Source organism: Delphinus delphis, chromosome 10 (assembly GCF_949987515.2).
Source record: "Delphinus delphis chromosome 10, mDelDel1.2, whole genome shotgun sequence".
Lineage (NCBI taxonomy): Eukaryota > Metazoa > Chordata > Mammalia > Artiodactyla > Delphinidae > Delphinus > Delphinus delphis.
This window is the reverse complement of record NC_082692.2, coordinates 49,393,577-49,420,786: the sequence shown is the minus strand read 5'-3', so window position 1 is coordinate 49,420,786 and position 27,210 is coordinate 49,393,577. Positions and strand designations below refer to the sequence as shown.

Genomic DNA, 27,210 nt, shown 5'->3' with positions numbered 1-27,210 from the left:
GTGGAAAAGTTCAGATTTTCACCATTGAGAATGATGTTGACTGTGGATTTGTCATATATGGCCTTTATTATCTTGAGGTAGGTTCCCTCTCTGCCTACTTTCTGGAGAGTTTTTTATCAGAAATGGCTGTTGAATTTTGTCGAAAGTTTTTTCTGCATCTACTGAGATTATCATATGGTTTTTATCCTTCAATTTGTTAATATGGTGTATCACATTGATCGATTTGCATATAAGAATCCTTGCATTCCTGGGATAAAACCCACTTGATCATGGTGTATGATCATTTTAATGTGCTGTTGGATTCTGTTTGCTAGTACTTTTGCTTCTATGTTCATCAGTGATATTAGCCTGTAGTTTTTTTTGTGATATCTTTGTCTGGTTTTGGTATAAGGGTGATGGTGGCCTTGTAGAATGAGTTTGGGAGTGTTCCTCTCTCTGCTATATTTTGGAAGATTTTGGCAAGGAAGGGTGTTAACTCTTCTCAAAATCTTTGATAGAATTCACCTGTGAAGGCATCTGGTCCTGGGATTTTGTCTGTTGGAAGATTTTTAATCACAGTTTCAATTTCAGTGCTTGTCATTGGTCTGTTTATATTTTCTATTTCTTCCTGGTTCAGTCTCCGAAGGTTGTGCATTTCTAAGAATTTGTCCATTTCTTCCAGGTTGTCCATTTTATTGGCATAGAGTTGCTTGTAGTAATCTCTCATGATCTTTTGCATTTCTTCAGTGTCAGTTGTTACTGCTCCTTTTTCATTTCTAATTCTATTGATTTGAGTCTTCTCCCTTTTTTTCTTGATGAGTCTGGCTAACGGTTTATCAATTTTGCTTATCTTCTCAAAGAACCAGCTTTTACTTTTATTGATCTTTGCTATTGTTTCCTTCATTTCTTTTTCTTTTATTTCTGATCTGACCTTTATGATTTCTTTCCTTCTGCTAACTTTGGGTTTTTTTTGTTCTTCTTTCTCTAATTGCTTTATCTGTAAGGTTAGGTTGTTTATTTGAGATATTTCTTGTTTCTTAAGGTAGGATTGTATTGCTATAAACTTCCCTCTTAGAACTGCTTTTGCTGCATCCCATAGGTTTTGGGTCATCATGTTTTCATTGTCATTTCTTTCTAGGTATTTTTTGATTTCCTCTTTGATTTCTTCAGTGATCTCTTGGTTATTAAGTAGTGTATTGTTTAACCTCCATATGCTTGTATTTTTTACAGATTTTTTTCCTGTAATTGGTATCTAATCTCATGGCATTGTGGTCAGAAAAGCTACCTATATGATTTCAATTTTCTTAAATTTATCAAGGCTTGATTTGTGACCCATCATATGATCTATCCTGGAGAATGTTCCATAAGCACTTGAGAAGAAAGTGTATTCTGTTGTTTTTGGATGGAATGTCCTATAAATTTCAATTAAGTCTATCTTGTTTAATGTATCATTTAAAGCTTGTGTTTCCTTATTTATTTTCACTTTGGATGATCTGTCCATTGGTGAAAGTGGGGTGTTAAAGTCCCCTACTATTATTGTGTTACTGATGATTTCCCCTTTTATGGCTCTTAGCATTTGCCTTATGCATTGAGGTGCTTCTATGTTGGGTACATAAATATTTCCAATTGTTATATCTTCTTCTTGGATTTATCCCTTGATCATTATGTAGTGTCCTTCTTTGTCTCTTGTAATACTCTTTATGTTAAAGTCTATTTTTTCTGATATGAGAATTGCTACACCAGCTTTATTTTGATTTCCTTTTGCATGGAATATCTTTTTCCATCTCCTCACTTTCAGTCTATGTGTGTCCCTAGGTCTGATGTGGGTCTCTTGTAGACAGTGTATATACAGGTCTTGTTTTTGTATCCATTCAGCCAGTCTATGTCTTTTGGTTGGAGCATTTAATCCATTTACATTTAAGGTAATTATTGATATGTATGTTCCTTTTACCATTTTCTTAATTGTTTTGGATTTGTTATTGTACGTGTTTTCTTTCTCTTGTGTTTGCTGCTTAGAAAAGTTTCTTTAGCATTTGTTGAAAAGCTGGTTCGGTGGTGCTGAATTCTCTTAGCTTTTGCTTGTCTGTACAGGTTTCAATTTCTCTGTCAAATCTGAATGAGGTCCTTGCTGGGTAGAGTCATCTTGGTTAAAGGACCTTCCCTCTCATCACTTTAAATATGTCCTGCCACTCCCTTTTGGCTTGCAGAGTTTCTGTTGAAAGATCAGCTGTTAACCTTATGGGGATTCCCTTTTTGTTATTTGTTGCTTTTCCCTTGCTGGTTTTAATATTTTTTCTTTGTATTTAATTTTTGATAGTTTGATTAATATGTGTCTTGGCGTGTTTCTCCTTGGATTTATCCTGTATGGGACTTTCTGTGCTTCCTGGACTTGATTGACTATTCCCTTTCCCATATTAGGGAAGTTTTCAACTATAATCTCTTCAAATATTTTCTCAGTCCCTTTCTTTTTCTCTTCTTTTTCTGGGACCCCTATATTTTGAATGTTGATGCATTTAATGTTGTCTCAGAGGTCTCTGAGATGTCCCCAATTCTTTTCATTCTTTTTTTTAGAATTCTGCTCTGTGGTAGTTATTTCCACTATTTTATCTTCTGGGTCACTTATCCATTCTTCTTCCTCAGTTATTCTACTATTGATTCCTTCTAGAGAATTTTTAATTTCATTTATTGTGTTGTTCATCATTTTCTGTTTGCTCTTTCGTTCTTCTAGGTCCTTGTTAAACCTTTCTTGTATTTTCTCCATTCTATTTCCAAGATTTTGGATCATCTTTACTATCATTACTCTGAATTCTTTTTCAGGTAGATTGCCTATTTCCTCTTCATTTGTTAGGTCTGGTGGGTTTTTACCTTGCTCCTTCATCTGCTGTGTATTCCTCTGTCTTCTCAGTTTGCTTAACTTACTGTGTTTGGGGTCTCCTTTTTGCAGTCTACAGGTTTGTAGTTCCCCTTGTTTTTGGTGTCTGCCCCCAGTGGTAAGGTTGGTTCAAGTGGGTTGTGTAGGCTTCCTGGTGGAGGGGACTGGTGCCTGTGTTCTGCTGGATGAGACTGGATCCTGTCTTTCTGGTCTCAGGACCACGTCCAGTGGTGTGTTTTGGGGTGTCTGTGAACTTATGATTTTAGGCAGCTTCTCTGCTAATGGGTGTGGTTGTGTTCCTGTCTTGCTAGTTGTTTGGCATAAGGTGTGCAGCACTGTAGCTTGCTGGTTGTTGAGTGGAGCTGGGTCTTAGTGTTTAGGTGGAGATCTCTGGTAGGGTTTTTGCCATTTGATATTATGTGGGGCCAGGAGGTCTCTGGTGGACCAATGTCCAGAACTCGCCTCTCCCACCTCAGAGGCTCAGGCCTGTCACCTGGCCAGAGCACCAAGACCCTGTCAGCCAAATAGCTTTTCTTGTTCCTTGATCTATGCAAATACGGTCAGATATGAAGCCCCAGTCAATTAACTGAAGCCAGGTACTTCCTTGTTTCCTGCTTCCAGTAGTTCAACTTTAAATGCAGTGTTAAAGAAAAAACCCTACTTCCTGTATCTCGCATTATAAACTCAAAGTCTACCCTGAAATAAGTTTTATGATTAAATCCAATAAAATCATTTTTATATCACTGATGCATTCAGGCTTTATTCAATCAATAAATATTTATTAGTTACCACTTAAATATTGGAAACTATACTATGCATCAGGAGTGAAAAAATGAGCAAGATAAATCTATTGACATCAAAAGCTTATAGTGAAAGAAGGTAAGGGGAAAATGAGAAAGAGTTAAAGAGACAGAAATAGAGGTAGAGATAAAGAAAGATAAAGAGAGAATAACAAGAAGATCAGTGGAGAAAATGACTATTTAGGCATAGTTCAAGCACAAAGGAGAGAGAGGCATTTTCACTTGGAAGCACTGTCAAGTGATGACCCTAAAGAAAGGCCCACCAAATGGCTTTCAGCTTTTACCGCATACAAAGACAGCCCTGGTCAAGCTTGCCAATGACCTTGGCAATGCCAAAACCAAATGTAACTTCTCTATTTCTCTTTCTTCTACATTTCTTAACTTTTCAGCAGTATTCCACACCCTAAGTCATTCTGACTTCTTGAGATACTGTCTTTTCCCAGGTTCTATAATATCACTCTCTTGCTTTCCTGATTTCCTCTATCTCATTGGTTCCTTTATAAACTCCTTTCTTGGCTTCTCCTCCTCTCAGAATGTTGAGTTTATGGCCACTTTTCTTTTCATGCTTTGTGCACACCCTATGTATGAATCATGGTTAAGAGAGGGCATTCAAACCACACTCCTTATTTTAAATCCTGGACTTGCCAATTACCACCTATGTAACCTTGGGAAAGTCACTTAACTTTTTTGTGTCATTTTTTTTACCTCTAAAATAGGGGTTATCATGAAGTACAAATGAATTAACACAGGTGATATGAAGTACTTAACATGTAAAATACTTAGAATAATATCTAACACATATTAGGCATGATAGTATTATCAGTACAATGTATTTAAATGCTATTTATAATGCTTAGGACTTGCATTCTGTATCTTTTACTCTAACCTCTGCTTTGAAAACTAGTCATATATTAAGCTATGAACTTGTATCTCATTTTAGATGTCTAATAGCATCTCAAAAATAACAAAACTAAGAAGAACAATTGATTTCTCTCCACTCAAAACTGTTCCTTCCACAATCCTCCCCATTGTATTAAGTGACTCTATACCTGGATGCTAAAGCCAAAGCCTAAGAATTATCCCTAATTTCTCTTTCCCTTAACTCTCCTGCCAGATCCAATTCATCAGTAACTTCTATCAAAACTCTCACCAAAATATATTGTGAAGCCATCCATCTAACCTCCTCTACCTCTATGATCCTAATACAAGCCATCACTATCTCCTTCCTGGAATCCACAATGGCATCTTTGCTCATTTACTTGCTTCTCTCACACTCCCTAAAATCCATTCTTTACAGAGTAGTCAAAATAACTTTTCTAAAAAAAAGTAAATTTGGATAAAATCCAATCTCCATGCTCTGACTTAGAAAACTCTATTGATTTGGCCCTGGTATACTTTCTTTTACTTCATCTTTTACCATCCCCACCTCCCCTATTCACTATTCTTTTGCAATTCCAACCTTCTTTATGTTACTTGAAAACATGGAGCTCATTTCCACCTTTGGGATTTTGTACAAGCTCCCACATTTATCTGTAATGCAATTCTTCCTGAATATCATACGCCTGGTTGCTTCTTGAAATTGACATCTCACCTCAAAGAGGCTCCTCAGTTCATAGTAACCTCCCTGTCATTACTTACAACCTTCTTTTCTTGGTTTTTCAACCTCCTTTCCATGGCATATTCTGATGTTTTCTTCTTTATTCATTCATTCTTGTATTATTTCTCTCTATTAGAATGCAAGTTCTATGCAGAGACCTGCCAGGTCTTCAGGTATCTGCAATGCTTGGCACATAGATGACATTCCATAAATACTTTGGAATTAATAAGTAAATAAACTATGACAGTAGTGAAACAAAAGAGACCAGCAGTTGAAATCTATTTACCTCGGAAACTATTTCTAGGTTGGGGAAAGGAGTGATCCTAAGATAATTTATTTGCAAGACCAGATGGGTGATGCTGTCATTCAGAGAGAAAGAGAACGCTGAAGAAGGGAAAAGTCTAGGAATAAAATCCTTTTTGGACAATGACTTTGATAGCTCTTGGGATACAAATTTGGAATTGTACAAGGAATAATGAGATATGGATCTAGGACTAAAAAAAAGTATACCTCCATGGGCTGGACATATAAATTTAATAATCATCAGAATAGCTGACATTTAAGTAGAGGAGAACAGAGAGTTTTTGGAGTGAGAAGAGAGGAGGTCTAAACTTTTAAAACACCAAAATATTCAAGAGGCAGATAGTGGAGAAGCTGGAAGACAAAATCCCAGGAGGAGACCCAGGAAGGAGGAGTATGCCAGCCAAGGAGAAAGTAAGTTTCTAGAATAAAGGTGAAGTCAACAGGATCAAGTAACAGAGAGATCAAATAAAATAAGTACTAAAAACAGTCAGCTGTATTTAGCAATTAGAAGATCATTGAGCAAATTGAAAACCAAGATGCCATCTGAACTTGCCAGATTCCTGCCCTTGAATTCTAAGTCCCTCAAATTTTCAAGCACTATCAAAATATCTGTCTGGAATTCCACCTCTCCCAGACCTCTAAGACTTGATTTGGCACCTCCAACATTTTTGTGCTGCCACCAACATAGTAACCTAAGTTAACTGGTGCTTTCAATGGTTTAATAATTGTTTTTTCTCTTCTCTATCTGCAGAATAAATAAGAAGAAAGTATTATCAGCTATCTGCAATTTAAATAAATATATTTTCAAATAAGTCTCAAAAATTCAGCAGAATCTTCTTCATCCAAAGTAATTAAAACAATAATGAATGGATAGTCAATGAATCAGTGGGACAATAATTTCCAGGATGCCCCCAAAATACTGGAAAATGCTGATTTCTTTTTAAGATTCAGTAGACTTACGTTTAGCAGACTATGGGGCAGCAAGAAAAAGTAAATATATATAGAAGTTTAATAACACGAGTCAAAAATAGGAAGAATTTATTGCTTAATTATCAATTAAGTGCAAACATTATTAAAAACTGAAATGTTGAAGAAATGCTTGACTTATGAAAATTATGTGGAGAGTATATTCTTTAAAGCACTTTTAGGTACCTATTCCAGACCTTGATTTTTCATGTGCCTAATTTAAAATTCCCATTTTGTCATCAAAATCCAACTCATCCTCCAATTACCTTAATAGAATTTTTATATAAATTTATTTATATTTTATTTATTTATTTTTGGCTGCATCGGGTCTTCGTTGCTATGCATGGGCTTTCTCTAGTTGCTGCAAGCAGGGGCTACTCTGTGTTGCGGCACATGTACTTCTCATCACAGTGACTTCTCTCGTTGCAGAGCACGGGCTCTAGGCATGCGGGCTTCTGTAGTTGTGGCACACGGGCTCAGCAGTTGTGGCTCGTGGGCTCTAGAGTGCAGGCTCAGTAGTTGTGGTGCACAGCCTTAGTTGCTCCGCGGCATGTGGGATCTTCCTCAACCAGGGATCAAACCCGTGTCCCCTGCATTGGCAGGCGGATTCTTAACCACTGCGCCACCAGGGAAGTCCCTAGAATTTATTTTTAAGTCTCTTGGTTAACCGAAGTAAATTGGTAGGTCCTATGAAATTTCTAGATTCTCCAAAAATCAGAGTAAGGAAGTTAAAACAGAGGATTCACTTATGTTTTGTGGTTAGTGTGGCATTATTTACTCCAATGATTCTCAAGCTTTGCTACATATAGAATTTCCTAAGCAGGCTTTTAAAAATCTTAGTGTCTAAGCTGACCCCATACTAGATAAATCAGAATCCCTGGGGGGTGAGACCCAGCATCAGTATTTTTTAAACCTCTTCAAGGATTCTCCTGGATTTGAGAACTGAGGACTTACGCTACCCTTCTCATTAAATGAATGTTTTAGTGGTTATGAATAAGGGCTTTGAAGTCAGAGCTGGATTTGGAATCCTGGTGGCTGTATAGACTTGGACAAACCCCTTAATATGCTTGAGACTCAGTTTACTCAACTATAACTCAGTAATTTTTGTTCCCGCTCTGTAGGGTTGTTTTGAGCATTAAATAAGGTAATATAAAAACTCAGCGGAGCACATGGTATATAATGCACAATAAATGTTAATAATCTATATAAAATAACTGTGTTATTAATGATAATTATTTATGAATTACAAACCAAATACTCTGTGTGGTTTCTAATACATACTTCGCAAATACAACTGTACTTAAACCTGAATTATTATATGTAACAATGTATCACATCTATGTTGACTCACTGAATTCAGGCCACCAATTTGGGCCTTAGAAGCACTCTCTCATTTAAATGACACAAAGGCAGAGTTCAAAGAGCCTCAACTTCACCTCCTCCTTATACCTGCCACCACATGGATACAGGACACCTCCAAAGCAGCTGCATCATTTGAGCCTGACTTGCAGGTGAAAGCTACTCATAAATTTCCTCAGGTTTTATTAGAGAGAATTTTTAAATCTTCATTGACATGGGAAGAAAGAACTCAAAAAAAAATTCCAGTCACATTTTTTTCTTATTTACTCAGTTCCTCTAGAGTGTGTGACGACTTGTTTTCCTTTAGTTGTATCTGAACAGTTTGACATATTACTGTGACAAGGTTACTTTTTAAATTGATAAAAGGTTTGATTGTGTCAGTGCATTTGTCAAAACTGTCTGACACCATGTATAATGGACTCTGCACTCAGAGCCCGGATGGCACTTGAGGCTCCTCTTACTATTCTGCGTTCAGCCCACACCTAACCAGACATCCAGCAGGGTTGGGTCAAAGTCGGGGAGATGAGCGTGGGTACAAACACTCCTACTTTGTTCCCCTGGCTTTTCACTGTGGGAGCTTCTCCTCTCTCGTTAAATGTTAAAGTGACATTTACAGCTTCCTTTTAAAGGGAGCGATGCTAGGATGTCAGAGCCTGAGCGAGGAAAACATTTACCCAGAAAAATGAAGGCTGGGGCAGCTGACTTCCTGGTCTTCAGGTGATGATTGGAAGTATGTGTGCACCTACCCTAGAGTTTCCCTGTTTTTCCTTTATTCTGCTTAAAGTGGCCTTGTCAGCAGCGCATTCACTTTATAACAGAACAATTCATTCTGTACCTGCATGGTGCTGGCCTTAATTCCAGATTAATCACTTGGAAGTGAGGGCAATCTGGCCGGGGCTTTCTGAAAGCATTATATTAATTAAAATTTATAAGTTATGAGAATGGTTAGATAAAAGGTAGATTGTAGAAAACATAAACACATTAATGATTTTACTTTCCATTAAAAATTCTGTCCATTATGTTAAATACGTGCCTTTACTTTTCAAGACTAATCTCAATGTGTTTCAAGGGGATGTTTAGAATCACATGATAGAGGTTATCAATTTCTCTGAGGTAGGAAACAGAGCTTAATATGTGAAAAATCATTACACCACCAAAATTTTATTTGGTCCAAAGAAGTTGCAATGCTCTCTCTCTCTCTCTTTATCAAGCCAAATTTATCTTCCCTCACTTCCCTTTCCCCCTTTTGAGATATGCATAAATGGTGCATAACTCAAGTATTCCACCCAGAGTCTCCAACTGATAACCCATTTAATGAATATAATTGTATAATCAATTGGATTTTCAGTTTTCACTACATTAGCCTTGCATGTTTTAAATACTGCAGCCACTAAATATTTAATAGTATATTGATGACCCATTCATGACAGGGTAAGAAAAAGAAATTAAAAATCAACTAATTTGGGTCCTCTTTTGTGCTACTTTGTTGTTTCTTTTGGAGTTCGTTTGGTTAATTGTCTCTAACGTCCTTGTTTTTTAATAGAAAAACAAATGCATATGAAAAAAGACATCTTTCACCACACATAATTGTTCCCCCACCACAAATATTAATTCTCACACCCTCTTCTCTGACCATTAGTTATTCTGCTTCCAGCTCGCTCTTCAACTGTCCTGCTCTGTTCCTTGATCTCGTAAGGTCTTTTCTACTTGGCAGTCGGAATTATCTTTTTGAAACAAAAATCTGACCCTGTCACCTTCCCGTTTGTTACAATTCAATGATTTCCTTCATTGAAACAAAGCTCCTAAGTGACATACAAAGGGATCACCATACCCCTTCCATGTTTCCAGGTCATGTTGCCCCAGGCTCCACCCCCTCTCTCTGCTATAAGAACTTGACCCTTGCTCAGCCTCTTGTCTTTGCCTTGTTCCCTCCAGCCATTGGTTCTGCACACTGGAGTTCCTTCTGCCTAGAATGCTCTTCCCTTCGTTCCTCATTTAGTTAAACCTATTCCTACTCTTTCTGATCTTAGCTCAGAGATTCCTTTGCCCATTGCCTTAACAAGGTCTCATCCCATGTTACAAATCCTCTTATTTCCATGCTCCTCTCTTTTTTTCACATTTGTAGTTGCAATTTTATATCAAATCACACGATCATTTCATTGATTTCCATTTTCCCTATCAAAATATAATCTCTGCTAAAGCAAGACCTTTATCTAAATGTACTCACCACTGAATCTTTAGCACACTATCCGGCATGCAATAGGTGCTCTGTGAAAATTTCTTGATTGAGAACACAAGGAAGTTCCTTGAAACTTTTCAAGGTAAAAACGTTACAAGGTCTTGTTTGCAGGGCAGAAATAGAGACACAGATGTAGGGAACAAATGTAAGGACACCAAGGGGGGAAAGTGGCGGGGGGAGGTGGTGGTGGTGGGATGAATTGGGAGATTGGGATTGATATATATACACTAATGTGTGTAAAATGGATAACTAATAAGAACCTGCTGTATAAAAAAATAAGTAAAATTAAATGTTTTTAAAAAAGACATTACAAGGTCTTTAACACTAGTATTTCTTACAAGACACACAATGCCATGTATTCATCCCAAACATAGGTATAACTAGCGAGATTTTCCATAGAGTAAAATGATTCTTCATGTCTATTCTTTAGCCTTGCCTTCTTTCCTTGACTTTACTTGTGATCCAACCATAGGAGCTTTGATGATAAATGTGAATGGAATCTCTTAATCAGAATTTGCTTTCAGATAATACATTGAGAAATAATGCAATTTCTTTCCTTTAATATCATTTTCTTACTGTTCATTAGTATTCATATGGATATTGTATTCTAATGCCAGATAATTTGCTATGTCTCTGCCTTTTTAATATATCTCTGTTTTCTATTATTTTATTACTATGGATATTAGAAAATATTGTATTTCTTATAATATAAGGGAATAGTAACTCTGAAAATTCTTATAATTTCATAGGAATAACCATGGAAAATTGATCCTGATGGCAAGATAACTGAAACCTACAAATATTATCTCTTTTGTAGGTAACATTATTTTAAAGTGTTGGATGAGTCATAGGAATGCAAGATGATTTGAATCTTTAGAAGAATGCTAATTTAAAAGAGCAAGGAGCCCTCTAAGACATCACCACTACAAGAGAGGAAACCAGGATTTTATAAAGGACTTACAATGGTCCCTAACAAAGGCGTGCCCAGCTCTCAGGTCATATTCATGCAGCGGAATCAGCTCAGGCAGTGGCCCTGCGAACACTGTAAAAGGGGATTGGTGAAAGGTGACCGGAGTAAGTTTTTCTGCTAACTAGTGAGGGTGTCAATGAACTATCAGACTTTTAAAGTAAAAAATATTTAAAAGATTATCATGTATAAACAAATTATTTTATACATGGGGAAAACCAAAATTAAGAGGGGACAAGTCACTTGTCTAGGGCCACATACCCAGTTGATGGCACAGCCAGGAGTGAAACCCCAAACTCTCAGCGCATGGCTATTTCCTCTACATTATGCTGCCCGGTCACATTAGTTCTTTCAGTCTCCCGGAAAGCAAATCTCGGCAATAAACCTCAGGTCCAGACCACTTCAATAACTGAAGAACCCACAAACATTTTTACAATAACAATAACATGGGCCAGGTCTTATTAGCCAGCAAAAATTAATATGAACAAGTAACCACTACCCTCTGTGCCCTTAGCATTCTTTAAATTTCTCAAATAAACAGAAGAAACACAAACAAAACATTTTTTTCCCTCAAACATAATGTTCTTGTGCCACTAGATCTCTTTCCTGAGTTAAAAATGCCAATGCAGACTTTAGGTAACCCTTTCCATTTATAAATTTCTGGCAATATCTTTGCAGAAATGGACACTGATACAGAAATTCATAGTATAATGCTACATCAGTGGTATGTTCATAAACCAGCTCTCAAAAAACAAAACTACATAGAATTTTAAAAGCCCTCATTTATAGGTCTTGCTGATTCCTGTGATATAAATACTCCCACCATGGCCGATTTCAAGATACTGAGTATGTAACAAATCACTCAAGAATTCCTGAATATTTAACCATTGGCTCTGGTGCCTCAGTCAGAGGCAGCTGCAGTACACCACTGGTACTACAGGAAACCTAGAAATAATCAAACCCAGACCACTCTTTTATACGAGGAGACGGAGGCTCAAAGACAGTAAATGATTTGCCACAAGATCACACGGTGGCCAAGCAGGTTATAATACACCACCTCAAATACCTTCACATATTTAGTGAGACTTCCTGCGTTAGAAATAGTCAGTGGACTTTATATTAATGTAGAGATATGTGGATGAAAAAGGTCAGCTGCTACATCAGTAAACAAAGGAGGTTGCGGACACCAAGCCATCAGCCACTGAAGCCACCCTGTGCATCCTGAGGAGATTCAGGATGAAGAAAAGCAGGATACTGGCCCTAGATAGTTAAGGTACATCTCCAAGGGATGATTTCAATGAGCCCAGACTCTTGAATCTGCCATACACAGAAAAACACTAAATTCATTAACTTGAGATGCCTGGTTTTCCTTAAGTAACAGTAATCTTTTGATGTTCCGACTACCTGGTCTTTGTTGCAAAAACTCCTGTATCTCCTGGTTCCTCCTTTACCTCTTCAGAGCTGTCCCTCAGAGCTGTCTGAGAAGTTGCCTCCCAGACTTAAACCCTCAGCAAGTCTGCCCAATAAAACATAATTCTCAACTTTTAAGTTGTGCCTTTTTTTTTTAAAGAAGTATATCTCAGAAAACCAGCAGCATCATGACAACACCAGGAAACCTGCTGAAATTTACATTCTCCGGCTCCAGCCCAGACCTAGTGAAATCACAATCTCAGGGGCCCAGAAATCTGTGTTTCAACAAGCTCAACAAGTGGGAAAGAATCTTCCCTTAAAACCCACCAATATTTTTTATGAATAAGATTCACACACAAAGATAATGGCTGGCCTTCTTTTTCACATCAGTATCCATTACAGGAGATTATTCATCTGAAGCTTCTAATATAAAGTTCGTCATCTTTCACATTTTCAAAGCCCTTATTTATCAAAATAGTTTAGAATTTTCTAACACTAGCAAAAAAATTAAAAAATATTGAGTGATTTACCTTCCAATTCTCAACCTCAACATTTTATAGACCAAAACCTAACATATTTGTATATCTTAGCCCTAGCACCTTTCTTTCTTTTTTTTTAACTGCTTTCAAATAAATATTTCTTTTTCAATGTTCTGTCTTACCTGTTTCACAAATCAAGGCAGTTGATAGAGCAGGGTGCCCCTACCCTAGTCTACATACTGCCTTGTCAACTGATTATATAGTTATGTATTTGTGTTTTGTTTAATCTGCCACTTCCTGTTGTTTTGATATTTGTTCCCAATCTTCAAGACCAGAACAAACGCAAATAAATACTATCTGCCTTGTTTTCCTCTTCCAAAATTTTAGAGGTTGGAAAATTTACAAAATAAATATCCTCTCAACCTTCTTACAAAAGCATTGCAAAACAGCAAAAGAAAAACTGAGTAATAGTTTCCCCCAACTTAAAAATACCCAGCTAATGCACAGTCAAGTGACAAATAGCTGCACTGATATTACTTTGAAAATAATCAGACAGGGGCTTCCCTGGTGGCGCAGTGGTTGAGAGTCTGCCTGCCAATGCAGGGGTTCGTGCCTCGGTCCGGGAAAATCCCACATGCCGTGGAGGGGCTAGGCCCGTGATCCATGGCCGCTGAGCCTGCGCGTCCGGAGCCTGTGCTCCGCAACGGGAGAGGCCACAACAGTGAGAGGCCCGCGTATCAAAAAAAAAGAAAATAATCAGACAGCAATCTAAAAATCCAGGCCTATGGTTCTTAATTTGTTATCCACTATTCATTTAATTTGGAGGGTAAACTTAAATATGTTTAATTGATTTGCACAGAAATAAGAGAGTTAATAACATAAGTGTTGGGAGATAGTAAATGAAAGAAAACATTTTGGAAGGGCATTTAGTCACTACCATATTTCCTGGGAAATATAAAACTAGGTGAGTGCGGTTCTTGGCTTTGGTGGGAATAGCTTCACTGGACTTGGAAATAGATGTTTTCAAGGAAACAAAAGGATTAGCCTTCTAATTTTCCAATTACCTGGTCCCAGCTGAACTTACATTTACCAAGCAAGAACTGACAAGAAGAGCTTTGCAACACAGCAGGTGACCATTCTGAAATCTACCACTTCTGAGTTTTTGCGATCCCCATCACTAATACCTCTCCAAAAAAAGAGCACAGTTTCTTTCATGAGATTCATCATTGATTCCACCAACCACAGGTGTGAGAACCTACCAGCCACAAGGTGTGGGAACCCACCAACCACAAGGTGTGAGTACCCACCAACCACAAGGTGTGAGAACCCACCAACCACAAGGTGTGAGAACCCACCAACCACAAGGTGTGAGAACCCACCAACCACAAGGTGTGAGAACCCACTGGCCACAAGGTATGAGAACCCACCAACCATAAGGTATGAGAACCCACCAGCCACAAGGTGTGAGGACCCAACTCCATGATTGCTCCTCATCTTCTTGGTCAATACATGCACATCAGCCAGCAACGCTATGTCTCTCTGTTCAAGAACCTTCTCTTTCAAAGCAAAAGGCAAACAAACTCCATTCCCAAAATAAGCTGGACTCAGATCTTAAATTTAAGCCCCGTTTCTACAGCAAGAGTCTTCCTCACTGGGTACATTGGGTGCAAAACCCAACCCCACATGGACGAGCCCACGTGGGCAAGGATGAGGTTGGAAATGGCGCAGAGGGCGGGGGGCACTTACGGTTGGCACAGCTTGATTAGGTCCTGGTCAGTGGTGCCTGGTGGGAGGCCTCGAATGTACAGGTTGGTTTTACTCAACTGTTCCCCGCTGCTGTTGCTGCTGCTGTGGTTGCTGCTGCTGTTTGTGCTGGGGCTGGGAGGAGCCATGGGGTGGGGAGCTGGTGCATAGGACTGCTGGAAACAGAAAAGGCTGTTACTGGAAAAACAAAGCCAGCAACCTATTCCCAGGCCAGCAGAGCAACTCGAAAGCAATGCAAGCTTCTCAGCCTCTCCAATCCATGCATGCACACTCGTGTTCATGTCCCTACTCTGGGGTACTTCTGAGAACATCACTTGCTCTCCCCCCATCTGGCCCTGCATTTGGATCAGCCTAGCACAGTTCTCTCCTGGGTGCACCGAAGCTCTGGCCCAGCTCACCTGTGACAGCCAAGCATCTTTGCCTTGCCTCTACTCCATCTTCCCTCCTTTTCTCCAAAGAAACTTCCTCATATTGCTTTCCTCACCATTACTCTCCAGCATGATCACTCTATAAATAGCAATACTATGAATGAACCAATGAGTGAATGACTCCATCTTATCTCGTTCTCCCATTCCCAAATCTGCTCCTTCATGGTGAATGCCCTTTATTTGCAAACTGAGCTACTATTCTCTCCTCTTTGAATCACTCTGATTGAAAGTCTCAGCTGAGGCACTACTGATATACTGGACAGGATAGTTCTTTGTCGCCGGGACTGTTCTGTTCATTGTAGGCTGGTGGCAGCATCCTTGGTCTATACCCACCAGATTTTAGTAGCACCCGTCCCCCAGTTGTGGGACCAAAAATGTGTCCACACATTGCCAAGTGTCCCCTAGGGTGGGGAACTCTCTCCCAGTAAAGAACCATTGGTCTAACCTGTCACACTGTGTTATTACAAAATGTAAATGATAAGATGACCCCCAGTGACTTGGAGTATGCAATGTGAGGGTCTTTATAATTATGCACACCAGAATTAGGAGGTATATTACACTTTATCCTTTATTTCCTTTTCATACAGGCATATCTTCAAAAGTTCTAAAATTACACTGACTGTCTGGGTTTGAGTCCGTGATGTGTTTATTATTGGCTGTGTGATCTCTGGGGTGCCTGAACCTCTCTGAGATGCAGCATTCTCATGAATATGAGGAGGATAAAATTAGTACTCCCCTACATCATAGGGTCTTTACAAAAACTCAATGAGTTAACGCAAACAAAATGGTTCCTGGACATAGTAAGTGCACAATAAGAGTTAGCAATAACAAAAACACAAGAAATAATGATGATAATGGGAATTCCCTGGTGGTCCAGTGGTTAAGACTCCACACTTCCACTGAAGGGGGCATGGGTTCAATCCCTGGTTGGGGAACTAGGATCCTGCATACCATGTGGCACGGCCAAGAAATAATAGTAATGATGATAATATTTGTGATTCATATCTGTCTGGCAAGTGATATTAGTCTTTAAATCTATCCCAGGTTTTCTCAACTATAATCTAGAATGTTACGTAAATACACAGTGAATGCATCAATCATGATTCCAGGGGGGACACTTTGGCCGAGTTCTAACTTGAAGATTCATTAACTGTTTTATCAGGGGTAGGAGGTGAGTACTTATCCAATAGCAAGTGGATGCTTCGTAAATACTCAAGCTACATCCCACACAATAAAAACTGAGTGATCACAGCAGTTAGCTCATAAAGACAGGAGGCTGTGTCCAGTTTTGTTTCTTGCTATAATAATCCATTTTATACCATCCAGGATTTCAGATTTGCCCCAGTCCATATTCCCAATTGGTTATAATACAAGGCCTCTTGGATGCAACATGTGAAAATGTAACTCATTCCCTCTGGTCTCTTCTCTCCCACTCCCCACACAGCCACCCACCCATCACAAAGACCCATTGCTTTCCATCTTGCTGTCATTCTTGCAGCCTCCATCCTAGAAACCTTGGTGTTAGCTGCATATCTATGACCAACATTTTTACGTACAATTTGAAAATGAATTACATGGGAGAATACCTTCCATTCTCAATACTTGAATAAAATAACGGGTATTCATTGCCTTTTGGAATGTCATATCTGCATAAAGCTGAATAAAGTTTCTTGGCTGAGATTAAAAAAGTATTCTTTCTTGACCTACGAATTCTACTTCGCTCCTCCGATGCCCCAGAACACTTAAGCTCTACCTCTTTACAGGTCCTGCACTTAGTGGGTGTTCAATACGGCCTTGCCGAAGCGGTGTCCTGGTCTGTGTATCTCACAACAGAACAGATGGGATTTATCTTTGACTTCCCTCCTGTGCGTTATTCTTTTAAATTTCCCAGGGCTTTTTTCAAGCTGTTTCTTACCACTTTCACCTCCCCTCTCTCCAAATTCTTTGAATTCCATTCTGTACTCAGGCTTCTCTTAAAATGAGGCTTTGTTTAAAGCAGTTTTTCCCACTGCATAGCCTTTAAAACCACCAGGGAGCCAGAAAAATGCGTCTAGCTTTATGTGTCACAGATCAGATGGACCAGTTCAGACCGAATGAGCCCTTGACTGATCAAATAAGAAAACACCAACTACAGAATGATCAATCTGTGTTGACTTAATTCTTTTCTTGCCCCAGGGGTCTTTGCAAGCATTTCCATAACCGGACACCATTTAGTAAATTGCATGGTGCCTAAAACAATAAATGTGCCCTCCAAAGGGCCCAGTGGGAAAAATTAAAACAAAATGGTCAAAGCGAATCGGAGCTAGGATGAGTATGGGGAACTTGTATGCATGGAAATGAGGTATATAATTTAAAAATAGTAGTGGAAGCACCAGATTCTTGTAGAGAAGGATGTATTTCAAAAGCCCTTTGAAAAATACATACAGTGAAAAGTGGTTTTCTATGCCCTATTCTTGTTTGTGAGTTCTAGAAATTCTACTGAAAGATGTAGACTTTCTCAGTCTTATTGAACCAATCACTTCACAGGTTTTAAGAGTCAGTGCCAACACTCTTGCTAATCCTTAATATTTTCATTTATCTGTTGATGATACACTGAACAATTCAGGTAGCATTCTACAGTGTAAATCATTCTTTTGTTTTAAGAATTATAAATTCCTTCCTTTCTACTCATTTTCAAAATACACATTCTTTAATCAACAAAACGTTGGCAGAAGGTTCCTAGAATGTCTGACAAATGCATAGGCTTGAATTAATACGTGAAAAGCAAAAGCAGTTTTGCATACTCTGGCTGCCAAAGACAAATGACTGAACTATGGCATCTCTAAAAAAAAAGGAGCGACGATAACCTTTAGGGGTCAGTGGGTCACAGCAGCCACTTTCCTGATTAAAAGTGGCTCTGATTCCTTTCTCAATTCTTTGTTTTTAGATGGATTTGCGATTTTATCATTGATTAACGTTTAAATCATTTTGAGGTACTAAGAAAGACATTTTAAAATGTTAGTTAAAACTATTATTTCCCTCAGATAACACTGGCTTTGCTATATTGATCAAAGTCACACTTTATAAATCCTATTTAGGAAAGGTGAGGACTTAAGAGTCTGGGGATACAGAACATTGTAATGCTGAACTGTACCAGGGCAGGGCATTGCCATGAATTTGCAGTGTCAGCTTGTTAAAACCAGTAGGAACAGCAGACTTTCAGAAGAGGGTCTTCAGATGGTACTGGATTGAGGAGGGGGATAGAGGGCTTGTCTTGAAGCTGCATATGCTTGGCAAGTATGCAGATTTTTCTTAGGTGTTTATTCATGGTGGCAATGCTGGGAGGGTCTGTTAGGGATTCTTACATGGGGGCTAAAGCCCTCTTAGCCACATGTCGGGGCTGCTAAAATCAGCCAATCCGTGCCAGCGTCCTCTTTAGGAAATTAAATAAAATGACTTAGCATCCATTTTGGAAGATGCTATATTTAAAATAACTATTCAAATAATTAGAGGTAACATTTGCCATCTGCTTGCTAAGCATGTTATATGTTATCTTCACAACAGCCCGATGAGGCAAATCATTTTCTTCTGGGTTTACAAATGAGAAAACTGAGGCACAGAAAGGGCAAATGACTTTCTCAAGGTCATGCAGCTGGAGCTCCAGTTTGAACCTAGGGAATCTGACCCCAGAAGCCACACAGCCCCACACAACACTTAATACATAACCTCTCCTCTTCATGATATGGGCACCAATAAACACAAAAGGCTTCCTTGCAATGAACTCTGCAGGATGACACCCTGCCGGGAGCTCTGGCCCATCCGAGTATAAAGGGGGAGGAAAAGAATGAAGATGATAAACAGCATACAGTCACAAGGAAGGTTAACAAGCCCTTTCCCTCTATCAGAATTTAAATGAAGTTCATCTTAAATTTAATTTCAAAGGGGAAGTCACCATCAGAAGCAAGTGTGTTATGAGTTTTTCAAATAATGTCAAACAAGGGGGTTCATTTGTCAAGATTCATGGTTTGTTATTTAATAACAGAAAAATGAAGTGGCTTGTGGATTATCCTAAGCAGCTGATTCATTTAGTGTGCTTTGTTAATATGCCTCGTTTTTCAAGTTTGAAAAGTGAATCAACCAGGTCCTCCTACATTCTTGGAAAATGTGTGGTTTGGAGGGCGGCCCATTTGTGTTTTTAACCCTTAGGTACTTTGGAGATAAACTGGAGAGGGATGTGAGTTGTGTTTTTGTTTGTTTGTTTTCCTGTTCATTTTTTAAACAGAAAGCATTTGGTACATCAAATAAATGTTCACACATCAATAAAATAAATCATTAAAAATCGTCTTTTATACAATGTCAGGCTACCTTGGATGAACACCTGTCTGAAGGCCGTGTTGTTATGCACAGACATTAACCAGGTCCTTTTAAACCAGGGACCCCCTCCTTGGCCCTGCTGACATTTTGGACAGGATAGTTCTTTGTTGTGGAGGGCTGTCTTGTGTAGGATATTTAACAGTACCCCTGTCTTCTACCACTAGATGCCAGTTGTGCTACGCTCCCCTCAAGCTGTGACAACCCAAAATGTCCCAGATACTGTCAAATGGGCCCTGGGGTTATGACATCGTCCCTGGTTGGGAGCCACTGCTTTTTAGAGATCCATCCCCTCTCCTTGAAAGGCCAATACAGTCCCCATTGTGGAATAATGACAATAACTCAACGGCCTAAAACTATTCATTGAAACACCCCTCACCTAACCAAAGTTCAACTTCTTACCCCAGTACCTTCACCCTTTGTAAATAACCCTCTGCCACATTTCCTTTGCAGCAGACTAGGTCTGAAACATACGTCTCCCTGTGATTGAAAACATAACTCTTTTACAAAGAGAATTTTAAATATTTTCTGCATGCAATTCCTCTTGTCTGGGAATCACAAGGCCTTGATGCCAAACTGCAGTTCAATTCTCTTCCCAGCGTCTGGTTGCTGGCAGGATCCTGAAGCAGTTGGTCTGGTGGTTTTGGGTAGCCTTGGACTCCATCATGCAGCAGTCTGCTCTGCTGATGGTCTCCCCAATTTGTTTTTATTCATCTCCAGTGCAAGAGAATTTGTACTCTTTTATCCACTCAAGGGTAAAGCCCTGGATAAAGTCTCCCATGAGACTGACATGGCAACTCTTTTACTCTCCAAAAATGCATACAGACCACATTCCTGTCTTGCATCATACATTATTTAGCCTGCACGCACGCATGCGATCCTTTGCTCGGTAGATGCTGCTGTGGATGTGACAGGAATCATGGCAATCACTGTCGTGTCTGTAACAGCCTCAAATGAGGGTGAAGAAGAATATTGTCCATGCAAGCAATAAGAAATGCGGCTAAATTAATATCTAAGGCAAGCCATGTGACTGTAGCCAGAGTTTCATGAACCACATACAGGATGGCTTTGCAATTTTATGCTAGGCAATTGCCTCTCCATTCTGGAGACTATGACTGTAGAAAACAATCGTTTCAGTTATACCTTTTATAACAGAGTTTGGCGAAAACCTGCCCCACTTCACTTTGCCTATCTGGAGCTCAGATATGGAAATGAGTACTAAAGGACAAAATTCCCCACAAAAGGCATTCATTTGCACATTCTGGCCACTGGCCTACGTAATCGTTGCTGTCAACAATGGTAACAGGATGCGTAAGAGCTCCAGATTGCCCTCTCAGAATCCACACCACCGCTAACTAGTCATGAGTAAAAGACGGATTATGATGATCTTACCTCAGAGGTCAGTTGTGAGGCCTTACTTTATAAATTGCACATAAAATATTTAACACAGTGCCTGGCACAGAGTCAACACTAAACAAATTATTTTTTGTTCTTAACATTTGCATCATCATCATGAGGCAGATCCTTAAAATGAACACGTATTTCTCAGTCCCAGTTGGAGTAATTTACCTTCAAGCGGGAGCTACAAGAGTCAATCTTTTTTTTTTAGGTATGGCAGCCACTATTCTTGAGATGAAACTATGTCATTAGAACTGGGGTTTGCCGTTTTTATCAAGAACCAAAAAGCACTAAGCACTGATGAAACAAACATCACTGTGGATGGAATAGATGATGAATTTCAAGGTATTTACACATCACTACTACTACTGAGGTTTGATTAAAATTCCGTTAGGATGAGATTCACTTTTGCACTAAATATTAGTATTTGAAAACCCCAGCAGTTGCATCATCACACATTGCTCTGTGCTATTTACAAACAGGCTTAATCTGAAGTCACTGAACTCCATTCAGAGGTTTCAATATTAAATGACATTTTAAAATTCATGGTACTTGGAAACACAAGTAAAATAGTTATTGTTCATTTCAAGCAGCTATAACCCAGTTTCATTAATAAATTTACAAGCTTGAGAAGAGTGACTACTATAAATGATGGAATGAATTTTTATAAAGATTGCTCAATTCTCCAAATGTCAATGACATCTGGTCTCTGCCCCAACCCTTCTTTTAATGTGGCCAACTCTTGATCTTTTTAAGGAAAAATAAACAAAATTCAGACAGACTTTGAAATTTGAGGTGCTTACTTAGTTTAAAAAGTCAAGTCTACACTTTGCAAATAACCTAAACAGCTCATGATTCCTATATTGATAATGATTGGTTCCTCCTGCAAAAATTGAGCCATGACTGGCTCCCCAGGTGGAGATTACAAAGTCCACTACAGTATAACGATAATTGTTAGAATTCCCCAGAAATCCTGAGAGCAACTAATTCCTGTATGGTACCTCTGTTCTGTCTGGGGAATACTTCAGAGATAAACTCAAATGTCTGCTTTCATGATGGGCTAGGATCCCTGGGAGAAGAGTGAAAATCCAAAACAGGTCCCCATCAGCTATTGATGGAGACTTCCAAGAGAGCCAGTGGTCAGCACCTGGATTCAGAATGCCATCAGAGTAAGGGAGGGACTTGGGGAGAGCCAAACAATTACAGTTGAGTCACATTCTTGTACCTTATATGTTTACTTAAATTTTTAGTTTAGTTCTCCCCCCATAATCTCTAATTTTGAAGGTTTTCCTCATTTTTTTTTACAATATTCTATGTTTCACAGTTTAATACACTGTTTCCCTAAAATCACAATTAGCAATATTGCCAACAATTAACTCTCTAGCTTTCTAATATATGCCTAAATAGAATAGAGACCAATAGACGTAGCTTAAAGAACACCCACCGTAAGTTACGTCAACCTGGTACTTTATTGCAACTCAGTAAACACTTTCAAAGTTTTCAGTCATGAAAACAGATAGAATGAGGCAGCTAATCAGTGATAAAAAGAAAGCAGTTTTGTTTCAAACTTTGATTTTGTGTAACAAAAATTGCTATCGATAACAGAAGGCCAATCAGAACATCAAATAATGTAAGGCTTTTTTGACACATCAAATCATTTTGTCCAATTAAATCAGAATTTAGTTTTTCTGAAAGTAGATCTATGATGACTTGGGAGCAATGTAATAACAGCATAAATACCACATAAAATAACATCTACTTTCCTTGTCCAAGCTCCCATCCCACCTTTATAATGTCCCTCCAGCCCACACCTTTATAGTCACATGTGCATGCATCTTTTTCCCTCCACTTGGAATAACTGGGCTGCATGCCTATGTCTTCCTCCAGGGTGACTCTAAAAATGTACCTTAGGGATACTTTTGAGAACAAAAGAGTAGATATTAATAATTAAACCAGGACACAAGGTATAAATTGAAACCGTCCAAAGCAAATTGGAATATATAGTCACCCTATAATTACTTTCTCTATATGTCCATCTCACATATTCCTCCAGTATAACCTAAAATTCTATCCCATGTCATGGACTTTTTTGTTTATTACTTTAGACCTATTTCACTTCTATCTCTTTTTCAGTTTCTACATTCTTAAAATCTACAAAAGGTCACAAAATAATGAAAAAGAATAGCACAGGCTAATGTTTGTTGAGCATATATTTTATGCCAGGCACAGTTCAAAGAGCTTTATACTCACTGCTTTATTTCATGATATCAGAACTTTTAGAAGTAGGTCCTATTATTATGCCCATCTTGGAGTTGGGAATACTGAGGCTTGGGCAGGTTACAGGGTTTTCCAAAGCTGTTTAGCTACCCTGCAGCACGTCCAGGACCTGAAGCTGGGCGGTCTTCATTCCAGTTAATCCCAGATTTAACCTTAGATATGTGCAGTCCAAGACAGTAGCCACTAGTCACATGTAGCTATTTAAATGTCAAGATAATTAATTCAAATAAAGTGAAAGAAAGAATTCAATCCCTCAGTCATACTAGCCACATTTCCAATGTTCAAGACCACTGGCTACTAAATGCTGTGTCGAACAGGCGGGCACAGAACATGGTGATCTTGGCAGGAAGTTCTACTGCACGTGCTGATGGAGATCATTCTGGCAATTCCAAGGCCCTGCCTCCCACAATACCCTACGCATATATAGCACCTCAACGCACTGAGCAGAATAATTGTCGCAATGTCTTTGCTGCTCCTCATACATTTTTAAGTGCAGTTGATCTCCTTTCAGTAGAGACCACATTGCAGTTTTTTCTCCCTCCTGAGTGGGTCTAGATTTTGGTGTCTAAAATCTCTCTCTCAACTGATACTTCCCCTGACCCAGAGTAGTCATCATTAAAAGAGATTTACAGGAAGTCAAATATAATCTGTGGGAAGGACAAGATGTATTTTATCTGTGTTTAACTAATAATCAAAGTTTCATCTGTATTGCAAAAATTGCTAAATACCAAGAAAAGAAAGCAACTGAGGTAAACTACTGGTACAGAATAAATGTCTCTGTTTTTGGCAGATGAGCTTCATGTCTGAGAAGGAAGCTTTGCATTTTCAATACGACATCATCTACTTCACCTGCACATCCCCCAAAAAGAACACCCCGACCCCACGTTGTCTGCTATTCTACCAACCTTATTTCTCTTTAAACTAGACCAAGGTGAAAAACGAGAATGCTTTCATATAGTGAACTACCGGGGCAATTCAGCAAATTCATAAACAATAACCCATATTCCACGATATAAAATAATTGTGTTATTTTATTAGCCAATTCATTCATATTTTATTGTTGCAGCAAAGTTAAATGGGAACAGAACCAACACTTTGAAAGTCCTAAATCTAAGAAATTTAGACTATAAAACACAATAATTTCCTCAAGAAGACAAAGAGCACAGATCAATTAATTGTGACAGCAATTAGTACCTACGAAGTAATTGCTTCATTATAAAAACTGGAAGGAACACTTGTGGATAATTTTCTATGAATCTATTTTCAACATTTATGGTATTTTGGGCCGAGATGGTAACTATAAGAATAGATTAGTGCTCAGGTTCAAGAAAAATAAAAGATCTGATAATAAAATGAATATTACACATTTATATTGTTATCAAATTTATGATAATTTAAAAATAAGAAACATATGAGATATTTACACATTCAAACTTCTATTTCTCATGGTCATAAACCTCTATAAGCGTTCCTTTTCCCAGTATATTTTCAGTCAATCCACCTTGTGCTTTAGAGAGTTTCCGAAACCAAATCCAATTTTTGATGCATGTTCTTTTTTGTATGATTATTGGAGACTTATTTTGCACAGGGATATCCTCCATAATCAACAGAATGAACTATCCCCAATAATAAGACAGTCCTGCTTTTCCTTCTCCAAATTACTCTTGTCCTTTTAAAATAAGTGATTAAGGCTTCAGAGACTGGCAACAAAAGGGTATTTGCCCTTAATTGGGAGACTCTCCAAAGACTCAAGATGAAGAAGGAAGTGTTATTGTCACTGTACAGCCACTAAGACCCTAGATCCTGAAGCCACACCACCCAGGTTTCAATCCTGCTGTACCACTCATTGTCTGTACCACTCATTGTATGACCTTGGGCAAATTACCTAACTGCTTTTGCCTCAGCTTCCTCATCTGAAAATGGGATAATAACTACCTTAGAAGATTGTAAACATTTCAAATGAGTAATTATGTGGAAAGTACTGAGAATAAAACCTGGAACACAGTAAGCCTTCTATAGGGGATAGCTACCATTATTACATCAATCTTAGAGCATTTTTACAATATTCATTGTTATGATAAACAATCATGATCTGTTGAGTAAGACGTGTACTGGTTGGTCTCTTGAATGGTTTAGTGAACTTGGGTTTGCCTGGTTTAAAATCTTCCAATGCAAAGTAAACAATCCACTGATGCTTGCCAAACTGAAATTCTCTCCATTAGAAACCAAGAAATGTCATTCTTCAATGAGAAATTAGGTTCAGTTAGTACTATTTCAGCTACTGATACTAATTGCCTTCAGATAAACTGATGACAAGACCCTCAAAAGAATTTTTAAAATAAACATAAACTTTCACAAGGGAAGTCATTTTCAGAATATACAAATTTTGAGAAAATATCTACAAATTGTGAAAGTGCTCATTAAAATAAGATCTATCTTATCTCCTGTGGAAAAACGCTTACGGGTTAAATAACACACTAACTACTAAATGTCTACCCTCTTACAAGGAATTTTATATACACAAAATAAACTGTACCAATTTCATAGCTTCCAACTCTAAATATAATTAGGTTTTTTAAAATTGTTGCCCTACAAGAAGACTTTGTGGGTAAACAATTGCTTAAACTGCTTATTTCTCTTTAATTATCTCCTTCATTTCTGACAAGTATGATATGTGCCCTAGGATTGTACACAAATGGGATAGTCATACATATTTACGTTCCGAAGTACTTACTACACATCTCCAATATTCCAGAGAATGATTTTATTTTGTTTTGTTTTCTTTGGTTTGGAGAATCCTATGTGTTACTTGGCAAACAGAGATACGAGCCTTTTCCAAAGGATAATCACTAAAAGACATTTTGAAGAGTGACCATTGCTTTGCTTCTCCAAAAGAAGCCACAGTTCTTGCTCTATTCCATAGAAGGCAAATGGGCCAGAGTGAGGATCAAAACAGAAAACTAACTCAGAATTAGTACTATGCTGGTATTCCAGGTCTCTAAGGAAAAAAACAAAAACAAAACCGAAAAAGCCCTGATGTATATATAGGTTTGCTGATTTTTGTCATATACGCAATTTTATTTGGCTGATTTTTAACCTACTAACAGTTCAACAATTGGCTGACAGAATTTCTGAAAACTTAGCCATCAGCTTTCATAAATGGTACCAGCCAACGCCAGGGTCCCACTGCATCACAAACAGATGTGACCACAGATGACATGCCCAACATCCTAGAAGACATAAACAAAGGAAAGGGTTTATATGCATACTAAGAAGGAGCTAGAATATCCTGGGAAGACAGAATAACAATTTCTTGGTGGTTTTGTCTCAGCTTCTAGGACTAGAGGGCACCCTGAGAGGGTGCGAGGGCAGAATGTGCAGACAGATTTAGTGAATCTCCATGATCTAATGATGTAACAGTACAGGAAATATAGAATCCCTTGAAGAATGATGGACTCAAAGAAAACCTGCCTCTCATTAGCCAACAGAGAACTCCTTGAAAAGAAAATATTTTTATGTCATCACCCCTTGATGTACAAACACTCGAGACCCACTTAAACTCTTTAAGGGCAGACCATTAACTCCATGAATCTGATCACATCTTGAGCAGAATCAAAACAGAGACAACCAAATGTAAGAAGCTAAACTATGACAATATCTATCGCCAAAGCAAAAAGTATAGTACTAACTATAGTAATAACTATTGAAGTAGTGATAAAAGCTGCCTCCTTGAAATCATAATATCTGTAATTTTATAAGGATTCTGTAATTCAGTAAATGGGTCTAATGAACAGTGTGTGGGGTTAAACATTTTAATAAGCCAGCTTTACATATTAAGTTACGTATGTAACATAAAACACATATGTATCACAGCACCCCTTCTGCTTATAACCAACATCATACAGAACCCAACACTATGGCAGATAATGGGTAATCAACTTGTTCAAGTTTATAAGACATGGACAGGAAAGCAGCCTAGAATTACACTTCCTTATAGTTTTGCAAATAAACTATTTCTTTCC

At 38.4% G+C, this 27,210-nt stretch overlaps 1 protein-coding gene across 3 annotated transcripts in view; it reads right to left on the bottom strand.

The window, feature by feature from the left end:
- The window catches only part of RBMS3 (RNA binding motif single stranded interacting protein 3), a 714,611-nt gene that overhangs the window by 541,416 nt on the left and 145,985 nt on the right, over positions 1–27,210 (bottom strand). For 2 of the 3 annotated variants that reach the window (XM_060022086.1, XM_060022083.1), the window contains exon 2: positions 14,718–14,890. In XM_060022086.1, the coding sequence (XP_059878069.1) occupies positions 14,718–14,890 (173 nt within the window). The remainder of the gene's footprint in view (positions 1–14,717; positions 14,891–27,210) is intronic. The other variant, XM_060022084.1, reaches the window with a different exon arrangement.